General features: G+C 35.5%; 1 protein-coding gene across 1 annotated transcript in view; it reads left to right on the plus strand.

Moving 5' to 3' along the window:
• TBC1D22A (TBC1 domain family member 22A) overlaps positions 1-12246 on the plus strand; it is a 133731-nt gene extending 121485 nt beyond the window's left edge. Inside the window, exon 13 of the mRNA XM_070947295.1 lies at positions 9098-12246. Coding sequence (XP_070803396.1) covers positions 9098-9226 — 129 coding nt within the window. The 3' untranslated portion in view covers positions 9227-12246. The remainder of the gene's footprint in view (positions 1-9097) is intronic.
• The last annotated feature ends 377 nt before the right edge of the window (positions 12247-12623 follow it).

Genomic DNA, 12623 nt, shown 5'->3' on the forward strand with positions numbered 1-12623 from the left:
ACTTCTGTTCCCTCTCGCAGTTATGCTGGTTGAGCCAGGTTTCACCTCATCTGTACCTGTATGCTTGATTTGTGGTCGCAAGTCGAGGACTACCCATATTTTTTCGAAGGCGACTTCTATTTATTTTTCTTTAACAATTCATTTAATGACCGTTTGAAGTTACAATGGCAGTGAAAAAGTGACTTATGATCATTTTTCACACTTACGACCATTGAATCATCCCCATGGTCATGTGATCAAAATTCAGATTCTTGGCAACTGACTCATGTTTATGACAGTTGCAGTATCGGGGGGGGGCACATGATCCCCTTTTGTGACCTTCTGACAAGCAAAGTCAATGGGGAAGCCAGATTCACTTAACAACCGTGTTACTAGTTTTAACAACCGCAGTGATTCACTTAACAACTGTGTCAAGAAAGGTCGTAAAATGGAACAAAACTCATTTTAACAAATGTTTCACTTAAATTTTTTTGGGCTCAATTGTAGTTGTAAGTTGAGAACTACCTCTACACAGTCCAATGATTGAAGCAATTATGAGAAAGAAACTCAACATAACCCTGCCTTGATTTTGTTGGAATAAGATGGGACAAGTTTGAACAGTCTTTCAAATGTGTGTTGTGATATTGTACATCAATAAAGTAGCACTTCTGGCATTCCCTTGGGTGCCTATTTTTTTATCTGTCCTACTTTGAAAGTCTGACAGAACTGTAGCTCCATGTTATCCAATAGGGTGATGCAAGAATTGCCCAATCTATTGTGTAGTCTAATCTTAACATCCCAACACATAACATGAGGACTGTCTCCCCCCCACCCCCACCCCCAAAATCTGGCTCTTCAGCTCTTGCAGTAGTGCACTCATTGCCATTGTAATCGAGAGCATGATGTATTACTGAGCTAAATTGTCTAAAGCTAAAGAAAGATCATAAAATGGGCCCAAACTTAACAAATGTTTTGCTTAGCAAATATAAATTTTGGACTCAATTGTGGTCATAAATTGAAGACTACCTGTTGATGTGATAAGATACTCACATAAATAATAAATCAATAAATAGCACACATACTATTATAATGGTGGATTAAGTTACCTGTGGAAGTGTAAAATCTAAAATAGAGTTTATGAAATAAAATACGTATCTCTAAGCAAGATAACCAGAGGTGGGTTTCAGCAGGTTCTGACTCAAGTGATAAATAAAACAGAAGTGACTATTCCTGTAACCAATTATGTCTTATTTTCATTAGGGCAACACAGAATTTGGCTACTGCATAAATGGCAAAGGGTTTTGAATCTTCAAGAAGATGGTTCACATAGAAATTATCTGGCCTTCTTGGAAATTTACATATTAGGGACAGAATATAAGCAGATCTGATATACCTGAATAATTTACATAGTAATAACTCATGCAAAATGTCTTCCATCCCTTTGTCACCATTTCAGTAGGTGACAAATTTTATTTGCTCTGGAAAAAAAAAAGAATTATTTGGGTTAAACTGCTAATTTAAAGCCTCTTCTCAGAGCTTTTGCCAGTCTCCATGCTACTCCAAGCTACTCAGCAAATCCTGAACCTTGAATGATAAAATGATCTGACATTTGTTCCTGGGGACTAAATTTATATTTGCAGCCAGATAAATACTGAACTTTGGAATTCCTTACCATCACAGAGCCTTTTCTTAAGCTAATGCTTCCCATACGTCCCTTGGCAGGCAGAATTATTTCTCTTAATCCCTTCTGAAGCACATGAACATCCCTTCAGAGGTCAGGATGTCTTGCTATACATTGGGTTCATATAAATTCTGTGGTGCTTAAAAGTTTGTGATCCCTTTTGAATTTTCTATCTTTTTGCATAAATATGACTTAGTTCAACCTTCATACTTGATCCAAAGCTGCATACACCACTGATGTTCAGCATTCTCTTGTGAACGCTGATAGTCTTAGAAGTTTGAATACTTTTGCTAAATACAAATACAAAGCTTTGGATCATTTTCCTAAATAAATAAATGAAGAAGGATAATTTTGACTTGTTTAATTAGGTCCTCTTTGGCTAGTTTTAAGACGTTTTGGCAAACAGATCTCATTTTAAGTCATATTTATGCAGAAATATTGAAAATTCAATCAGGTTCAAAACTTTTAAGGCTCTTTAGACTTAGAATAACTTTATTGTCACTTTGAATGTACACTAATCAGCATACATTAAAATGAAATTTCATTGCATACAACTCTCAAAGGATTACTACCTCCACTACATAAATATGAATGAATGAATGAATGAATGAATGAATGAATGAATGAATGAACGAACGAATGAATAAATATGCATATATCCACATATATAACACAGAATAAACATCACAGTCTAGTTCGGATGTATACATGTACATAGTGAGAAAAACGAATCTTGCGAGTTTACCAGACGGATGGCATAGGGAACAAAGTTGTTACAGAATCTGGTAGTCCTGCTATAAATACTTTAAAACCTTCTCCCAGAAGGGAGCAACAGAAACAGAGCATAAAGTGGGTGTGTGGGGTCTCTAACAATGCTTTGAGCTCTAAGCACATAATGCTTATAAGCAGTATCCTGAATAACAGGAAGCGAGCTTCCTATAATCTTCTTGGCTGTCCTTACCACTTTCTGTATGGACTTTCTATCTGAGGCACTGGTGCCACCAAACCAAACAGTGATGCCGTTTGTTAAAACACTCTCAATCGTGCCTCTGTAAAAAGTGGCCATGGCAGAAGGAGAAAGATCTGCTTTCCTCATCCGACGCAGGAAATGCAGACACTGGTTTGCATGCTTGCACTCTTTAAAAAAAAAAACTGCCCAAGCCGCCAAGAATAGCATTCCTTCTAACTTTTTTAAAAAACCTTTGGTACTACTATCTATATTGTAGCTAAATTAGCTACATGTAAAATGGCAGCTTGTAAAGTATATCAACAGATGACATGAGGATTCCTATAAAATTGAGGATCCACTTCCCTCTGCAGTTGTGGTGTGCAAACACTGCCTTTGTGTTACTTTTGGAATCCCTGTGTACTGTATTCCTGTCTGGAACTCTAGTTGGTTATTTTAAGTTGTTGGCCTCTGGTAATCCTGAAGGAATTCATTCATATCTTTTATTTAAAAAAAAAAAACACAAATTGAGTTGTTTATTTGTTATTTTAAGCCTAGTCTGTATACTTTCTAATGATCAGATAATAGATTTAGAAGCCCATGTCCATAGGATGTTTCTTAGGTTGCACACACTGTATTGTTCTGTCCAGCAGATGCACACATATATAAGATCTGTGCAATAAATGGAATGAAGCATTTAATGTATTGTTCCCCATCTTTTCGCTTTTTTCTTAATTTAATGCTTTTAAGAAGGGTTAAAACATATTAACTGCCCAAAATACAGTATAGGCAGATTTGATAAATCCTGCTGGGTGTCTAAAAGTTCTCCAGAAGCATGAGTTCCTTAAAATGCCTCAAATTATGACTCATCTGTTGTAATTTGACTTTTAAAAGTTGCATTTTCAAAGCTCAATCTTTGAAGAAAGGAAGGTGTAGTTCGTTGTATGTGGCTTGGAATTCCAATATGTAGTCCTGGCACATTCCAGATTGTGGAAGTACTGCCTTGTCCCTACTGTGGAATCTGCACAGCAGCAACTCTGAGAGGGATCTAGTTGTCCTAATGAACATGAACTAATGAACTTAAACATGAACCAACAATGTGTTGCAGCTGCCAAAAAAGCCAATGCAGTTCTAGGTACTCAATAGTAATACCTGCTTTATACTGCACTGGAATACTCTGTCCAGTTCCATGATACAATAAAGCATTTGAGGCTCTATAAAGAGTGCAGAGAAGAGCAAGAAAGATGATTAAGTGACTGGAGGTTAAATCATATGATGAACAATTGCAGGAACTAGATATGCCTAGTCTAAGCAAAAGAAGGAATGGGGATGACATGATAGCAATCTTCCAATATTTGAGGGGTTGTCACAGAGAAGAGGGGTCGACCTATTTTCAAGAGCACCTGAGGACAGAACAAAAAGTAACGTATGGAAGATTATCAAAGAGAGAACCAACCTACAGTAGAACTAAGGAGAAATTTCCTGACAGTAAGAACAATCAGTGGAACAGCTTGCCTCCAGGAGTTGTGGGTGCTTCATCATTGGAGGTTGTCAAGGAGAAATTGGACAACCATTTGTTCAGAATGGTATAAGGCAGGGGTCCTCAAACTTCTTAAACAGGGGGCCAGTTCATAGTCCCTCAGACTGTTGAGGGGCCGGACCTGTTGGGTGGGTGTGGCTAGGTGGTCATGTGACTGGGTGGGCGTGGCCAATTTAGCAGTCCATTAGACAATACACACAAATTAAACTTTAATTTGTTATGCTCTGGCGATGGAAAGCACATTAGTGAAGGGATGTGCTTGCCTGGGGTGTTTGTGTGAGGAACTTCTGTGTGTGTGTGTGTGTGTGTGTGTGTGTGTGTGTGTGTGTGTGTGTGTGTCTCCCCCTTCCTCCCTCTCCCCCTCTCTCTCTTGAGGCTGGGGAGGCCAAAAATGGCCCCATTTTTGGCATCCCGGAGTCTCCACGTGTCCCGTTTTTGGCCTCCTTGGCCTCCAGAAGGCAGGTGGGGGCCAGCAGGTAGTTGGGGCGATGTGGGTGGAGCAGCCTCACGGTTCCATGTGGGCCGGATTAATGGCTTTGGCAGGCCGTATCTGGCCCGTGGGCCATAGTTTGAAGACCCCTGGTATAAGGTCTTGGACAACCATTTGTCTGGAGTGGCATAGGGTCTCCTGCTGGAGCAGAGAGTTGGACTAGAAGATCTCTAAGGTCCCTTCCCACTCTGTTAATTCTAAGTACATTCTGATTAATTTCTAGGTCATGTTTGTATTCTAGGTCATGTTCATAGTCAGATCTACGATCTATGTGTGAATTTCAGAATAACTTTTTTCCCCAAATCCCCAAAACTCAAATTATTTTTAGCTGTTTTAATAACGATCACCAAAGAATTGCTCTATTTCCAATTGTAGACTTTTTTCCATTTTCTAAAGGTTTTTCTGACAGTTCGTTTAGGTGACCTAAGCTATCCAAAGTAAATGTCTTAGCAGTGATTCTTTTTTGTTGTTGTTGTTGGTAATTCATAGCTGCCACGGGAGAGGCCTTGCTCTAAAGAAAATTGTTTTCTTTTTTTTGTGGTTCTTTCTGCAGTAGAATCTGAATAACAATGCCAATTACTGGCTTTATCATTTTGTAGCCTCTAGTGAAAATAAAAATGAAAAGCACAGACACCCTGGATGCAGCAAATTCAATCAAAACTGCTGATGAGAGCAAATCAACCTTCACCCTCAAAAAAAAAAAAAAAAAAAAAAAAAAGAGAGAGAGAGGGGAAAGCCTTGCGCTTTAAAATGGGTAATATGAAATAAAGTGACACATTCTTGTTTTTTCAGACAAATTGACAGAAGAAAAGTTATTTACTATTTTTTTTCCTTTTTAAAAAAACTGCATCTATTCTCTTACGACTCACTAAATGCTAAACTGTTACCCTGCAACAGCAAGATGGAAAACAATTGATGTAAATATGTCTTGTTTTGCCACCTGATGCAAAGCAGTTAGGTACAATTCCTTGTTATAAATGGCATTCTGCTTTCCAGAGCTGGGTTTTACAATTCGGTTAAAAGCCAGGATGCTACGTTTATTTTATTTGTACTTACGTAAGTAATCTCATTCATTTTCATAAATAGGCCTCACATTTTCCCTTCCCTCTGTCCTACACATTTTGCATTACAATCTTTCTCTTTTAATGCCAATTGCCAAATCAATTTTTATTCAGCCTTTGCCGTTATTTGCCCCCCTTTTGCCCCCCCCCTGCTATTGTACCAGTGAATGTCAGTATTCAATTTTATTGACACATCCTTGATATTCTCTTCACCAATTAAGAAGCATTTGAATTACAAGACTTCCTCTTGAGTCTTCTGTTTCGGTTATTCTATAAAATATTACTTTTTTTTTTTTTTAATAATGTCTAATTTAGTAGGAAAATCCAGCTGGCTGCTTCACTCATGTAGGCCTTACAAGCTTTACAGTTATTTATTGTTTGCCTCACCAGATCAAATAATTGACCCAAATAATTTCACCCCCTCTAGGGCATTATTATTTCTTACCTCAGTTTTACTAAACTGAAAGTCAAGGGTAGGCAGACACTATTTGGGCAGTAAATACTTTCCTTGCTTTCTGCTCAATGTGACTTTCATTACCTTTTTTTTTTTTTTTAGATTTTTCTAATTAAGAACTTAATTATATGAAAAACTGACATGCTCCAAAGGAAAGTACCAGCCTCAAATGTCAACTTTATAACAATTCACACAAGTCCCATGCATAGAATTTTTTTTAAAAATAAAAATGTTAATTAACTCCAGCACAGTTTGCACCACTTTGAAAATCTATAGTATTGTATTCCTTTCGAAATATTAACATGGTGAATAATATTCCCTTAATTTGTTAGCTTTATTTTCTACATCTTAAGGCAGTCACTTGTTTTGGCTGAAAGTTTAATGGAAGTTTGCTCTGTCAAAATGTCACCTTCCTGGTTTCACCTTTTTGGGAACTGTCAGTCCTAGTTGACCAATTGTACAATCTGACAGTTGAGTCAAATATAACTATCACTTATTTTTCTATTTTTGGTGCTAGGTCATCCAGATTTTGGCTAGGATTTTTCCTCCCCAACTAGTAACAGAATTGTCAAAAACATAAAACTGCTTTTATGGATTCATTTGAGGTTTAGAATTATTCTGGAAACCTTGTCAAAGGTAGTATAGAGGAAGATGGACATAAAAATACTGTGCAAATCCAGGTCAGAGTATAGAATTGTTCTAAAGGATAATAACATTTTTAAAGGCAGCATGAGTTTAGTATAAAGAATGAAAATACGTTCTATGAAATCTGTGGATTGCTTGATAAATATGATACAGTGCGGTACACAAAATTGATTGATTCACCACTATGGGGTGGGGTGAGAGACAATAAAGGAAGAAAGGAGACATAAAACTTCCCTAAAATATATACCAATTTTTTTAATATATAGAATTGAGGAAAAAAAAGTCAGGCCATCTTCCCCCCTGGTCACATGACCGCCATTTTATATGCTCAGAAACCCCTTTGCATTTATGACTCGTGGCCGAGAGCTCTGTGGTCATGTGTTTGGCCTTTGCAATCTTCTCTGCTGGTTCCCCAGAAAGTGAATGGAGAAGCTAGCAAGGAAGGTTACAAGTTCAGATTTAGATCTGTCCCTCTAGCCCAAGAGAGATTTCTTCCCCCTCTGTGCATCCTCCCCGGCACTGGAGGAACTGACCTTGAATCTGTCAAAAACGCTAGCGAAGGTCATTATTCTGAATCTTTCAGAATGCTGGTGTTCACTAGTATTTTTTCCATCGTTTCCGGAGGGAAAAGGGTAATCTAATCAGGCAAGTCCCTACTTTTGTTCTCACATAACGTGTTGGCTTGTGTGAAATGAGAGTAGAGATGTTAAGCCATATATTTCCCATTCATTTTAGAGAGATACCCATCTTGCACGTATCACATATGTCAGGGGGAAAAAGCATCCATATTTTGTACAATTGTTATTAAACCATGGCAGCAATTCATTACAATAGCGTAGATTTATTGGCATTACTTCAAACTTTGGTTTAATATTTATTCTACTTTGATATAAAGCTGAGATATTATTTGTTTTCTTTTACAGCTAGTCCATGTCAATATTAGGATATCTAACTATTAATAGCTGGCTTAGTCTTAAGAGAATTCATTTTACAAATGCTTTTCAAGTTTTTAAAATAAGTCTGGATAGTATTATTACAGGTTGTGTTGTATCTTATTCCTAAGAACAAACTTGTTCTTAGAAATAAAGTGCTTAGCCATTTGAGAAAATGGATAGTGAGCAACAGTTAAGCTAGCATGAATTATCTAGCGAAACAAAATCTATTTGCCACTGTTTAAGTTGGCAAACTATTTGTTTTCTTCAGATTTCTATCTCTTGGTTCTTAAGTGTACTTATCTTTGGAGCAGTTGTTCACATCGAGGGAAAGATATTGTAGTGTTTGTATGCCTGGTTTTAACATTATTTCATTTAGGGATGCACACAAGCATTTTTGAACTGGACTGATCAGACAGCATTCCTTGTCAAGAATTCTTTAAAGATGCTTTGTGTTGTTATACTTTGCAGCTGTCCTGGAAAAATATTTTGTTGTTATTGTTGTTAGTTGCGAAGTCGTGTCCGATCCATCTGTCAACCCCTTCTTCTTTTGCCCTCAATCTTTCCCAGCATTAGGCTCTTCTCCAGTGAGTCCTTCCTTCTCATTAGGTGGCCAAAGTATTTGAGTTTCATCTTCAGGATCTGGCCTTCTAAAGAGCAGTCAAGGTTGATCTCCTCTAGGACTGACCTGTAAAAAATATTTACAGAAATACTATTCATGTACAATATATTGGATAAATAAAAGGTTAGATAATAATGTTGTAAATTGTACTCTTTCCAACCTGCTATCCTTCAAGGGTATTTGGCTTCAACTTTTGAACTTGAATTCAACTTCAATTACTAAATTATTAGTAATTAATACTAAATTACTACATATGCCATAATTCCATATTGTCTGAACAGTACTGGACAATATATTAGAAGAAGGTTTCTGTAGATCAATTCTAGTTGTATATGAAATTAACAGATAATAATATTTGGGTCTGGAGGAAAATTAGTTCATTCCAAGTGAGAGAGGGTTAATTAAAGAAACAGTTTTTGCCAGTAACCAAAGTGTGAGTTTCTCCTTTTACTCATTCTACTAGACCTAAATAGAATTTTGCCTTGCTTTTTTCTGTTCTGAATTGCTGCTTTATTTATGTGGCTGTACAGTTTCATTGGTTGTCAGGATATTTTATCTTGATTCACAAATGACACGCTCACTATTTTAGTTGCGCTTTTTACAGATATACCGTACATGGAGATGTCTAGAAAGAACTCAAATTTGGTGAATCCGATCTTGAAGTTTTAGATTGATACTGCAAAACTAACCAGTGAAGTTAACAAAATATATCTTTTGATTTATTTCTCTTCTTTTTCTTCCCACCAGGAACTACTAATATTTTTACAGAATTTGCCTACGATGCACTGGGGAAACGAAGATATCAGCGTTCTCCTTGCTGAAGCCTACAGATTGAAGTTCGCATTTGCAGATGCTCCGAACCATTACAAGAGATAAAAAATAAATAAATTACAAAGTGTGGCTCTGATTGTGACATCAAGTTTCCATATTGTGGTTGTTGTGCTGGCACACAATTGTCTACAGTTTCTGTATTACTGTTGAGCAAGAAGCTATAGGATTACCAAAGAAATGAGCATACAGGCTTGGGGGAAAATCTTGTGTACTTAAAAAGAAATATTCTTGTTCGCTGATTTAAAAAAATTAAATTTTATTTTCATTATGGTCCCTTTTTTCTTTGGTAATTGAGTTACCATGCAAATGAATAAAGTGTGTTACATTCATTGGGGTCTAATGACTGATTGTGTTGTCTCCATCAGTTTTATTTCTAGTCAATTATGTTCAACATTTTGATGGAAGCATTTTTGCTGTCTGAGGTGCATGCAAGCTAATAAGAACAATCAGTCTTGCATTGAAAATGAGTACAACTAAATTAGGCAAGAAGGTCATGTAGAGGTGATTGTACACTTATTTTGTTCGCAAACATGGAATATTTAACTCCTTTTAATAGAAAGTTTGTTTACACAATGAAATCCAGGAGTAGATTTTTATGGAACACAATATTTAAAACTTGAAAATAATGCCACATGCGTGATCAAATGAGATCCTCGGACATTTTACTCAGCAGTGTGCAGATAATGTTTACTATGTTATTTGACTTTAGAGTTTCCAAAACATATTGACTATAGAATAGGAAATAAGTTTGGTTTGCCATAATGTATTACTTAAGCTAATGGTTTTAAAACCTTTTTGTGCATGTAGATCTTTTAGTTTCAATATTTTCCTAATTAAAATCTTACTTTATACATGAAGAATATATTTTGATGTGCTATTGCCTTATGTTGAGTTTATAATACGATGGGGCACTTGATAATGTGATTCGGTATGAGTGTGGGTGTACCTCAGCTTTTATAATATAAGCAGGGAGTTACAGTGTGCTGATCAGGTTTAGAAAATTGGACTGATGAAATCTCCTCAAACGTATTCTCTTGCAACCATCATGCAGAGTTCTTGATTAATTAAGAGCCAATTTATATAAAAATATGTATGTTTAGCAGCAACTTAGTGCTAAGAATTCAGTGAAAGGACGTGGTTAGTAATATAAATGATTTGGCTTTCTAAAATATTCACCAACCATTAATCTTTGGAAGCGTCCAATTTAACCGAGGTGATTTATTCTTTAAGATTGTATATTTAACATACAATTGACCGAGCCAAGTATTTTTGATCTTTGAATAGAGGAAAGGTTATTGCAAAAGTAGCAATGATACCAGTATGCTTTTAGTATACCAGATCTACTAAATATGATCTATGAAAACCTCTTTATCACTCACATCTTCACTAAGTCCTGAACCAATCTGAACTATAAATGGAATAAGATAATATTAGGAGCTCTTCATGTGTGCCTTTAAGTCTTTATTTGAATGTCTTAGTGTGGCTGTATATGTTGACTTCCTTTCTGAATGGCTAGATGCCAAACTACATGATAATTACAGGCAATAGCACTATTTTTCTGGCCTTTCATAGGCTGCACAGATGTTTTAAAAGTTTCTTGTTTAAAAGACATTTTTTCAGTGGAGCATTTGCCATATTCTCTTTCTGATATTGTTTAACTATGTGTTCAGATTGTGTTGGGCTAAATGATTGCGAAACATATTCCAGTTCCATTTGAGTTCCTCATTTTCAAATGCATGCTTTTTAACAGCTTTATTGAACAAAGCAGAGTAGTTCTGTTATTATCGTAACACAGGTGCACAGTCACAAAGAGGATACAATTTATGAGAACTTCCAAGTCAATAGTGACCTGAGGGGGCTACATTATTGAGGAGTTACACCATCCCTTTCTGTTAAGGTATCGGTGTTAATTCTAATCCTATCATCCATCTACTAATATACCATGCAAAGTCATTCACAGCCAATGTATTCCAATAGATTCTTGACTTTAATCATATAATGGAAATGGCATTTAGTTTTTCAGAATCCCTCTCACACACACACACACACACACTAAGTTTGTAAGCCACAAGGGTTAAAGGATTTTTAAACATAAGGATACTTTAAAGTTCAGTGCATTATTATTTTTAAATTGTTAGATTGTGTGTCAAATAAAATAAATAAAATCTTCCCCGCCCTCAAGGAAAAAAATAAAAATCAAACCAGCTGAAATGCAATGAGAGTGAAAATTGTATGAATCATTAAAAAAAGAAGATATAGAGCACATGAATTTGTACTTTTTAAATTGTATAATTTGCATAGGAATTTCTCTTATGTAAAATGGGTCTGTTTTACTGTGTTAAATGTATTTGGAGAAATGAAAAAGAATGTTAATTCCATTTGATATGACTTTCAGGCTTTGTTAGGATCATTATTGCTTCCTCTTCAAAACTGAATAATATTTCATGCTGTGAAAAAAACAACAACCCTTGAGTACATCAGAAACAAAGGGTGAATCTATCCTCCAATGTTGTTTTATAAAAATTGGGTATTTAAGACAGCTAATATCATTCTGGCCATATGATACATTATCTATGTACTTATTTTTTTTCCTTGAAATTGTGTCTTGATTTCTTTGTATAACTCAGGAAAAGTGCCACCCCAACCAGCTGTTATATGGAAAAAAATATTTCTGCCACTTTTACATCCCTTTGTTAAAATTTTGAATTGCTCTCTAATATCAATATTCTTCCATTTAAGATTTACTAATGTAGAAAAGATATTGGAACAATTCAATAATTTAGCATGATCTGTAATGTTATATTGAAGGCTTAAAGCTGCCTTGTCATAAATGCAATATTAAATGTACAGTGCATATAACCGATTTCTATCTATAGTATATGCTTAGTAATGTAAATAAAAACAATGTACTAAATATGTAAATATAAAATATGAAAGATACAGCTATCTTGCAATCACCTGTACATCTCAAATATACTATAACAAACTAGTTGCACTAGTCTTTAATTTCATATGGAAAAGCCCATAGATTTGTATTACATCAATAAAATGTAATTAATACCCAAGATTTTGTATATGTGTCTATTATATAATTTTTGGAATTAATATGAATAATAATAAAATGAATAAATATTTTTATGTCACAATAGCTAGGTATAATAGAGGAAAATCTTAAGGATTTTGAAATTATTTTAATGGTAAAGATTGTATGATGAACGCAAAAAATAAATGTGCATGCTGCCAAGTATATAAAAATTACTAGAAGGGAGAGAGAGGAAAAACCAAGGTTTGGCAAACAAAGCCACAGAGATAGTGTGGTAAGATTTCAGTACTGACATCAAATATTGACCTTGTGTTTCTCATTTTTGCTCAGAGTTTTAAGACAATTGAGGCAATGCAATATATCTTTAAAAGCATATTTGATGAAGTATAACTGCTCTTA

The sequence above is a fragment of the Pituophis catenifer genome, unplaced genomic scaffold, assembly GCF_029215685.1.
Source record: "Pituophis catenifer annectens isolate HBS135680 unplaced genomic scaffold, rPitCat1.0.hap2 SCAF_7, whole genome shotgun sequence".
In the NCBI taxonomy this organism is placed as follows: domain Eukaryota; kingdom Metazoa; phylum Chordata; class Lepidosauria; order Squamata; family Colubridae; genus Pituophis; species Pituophis catenifer.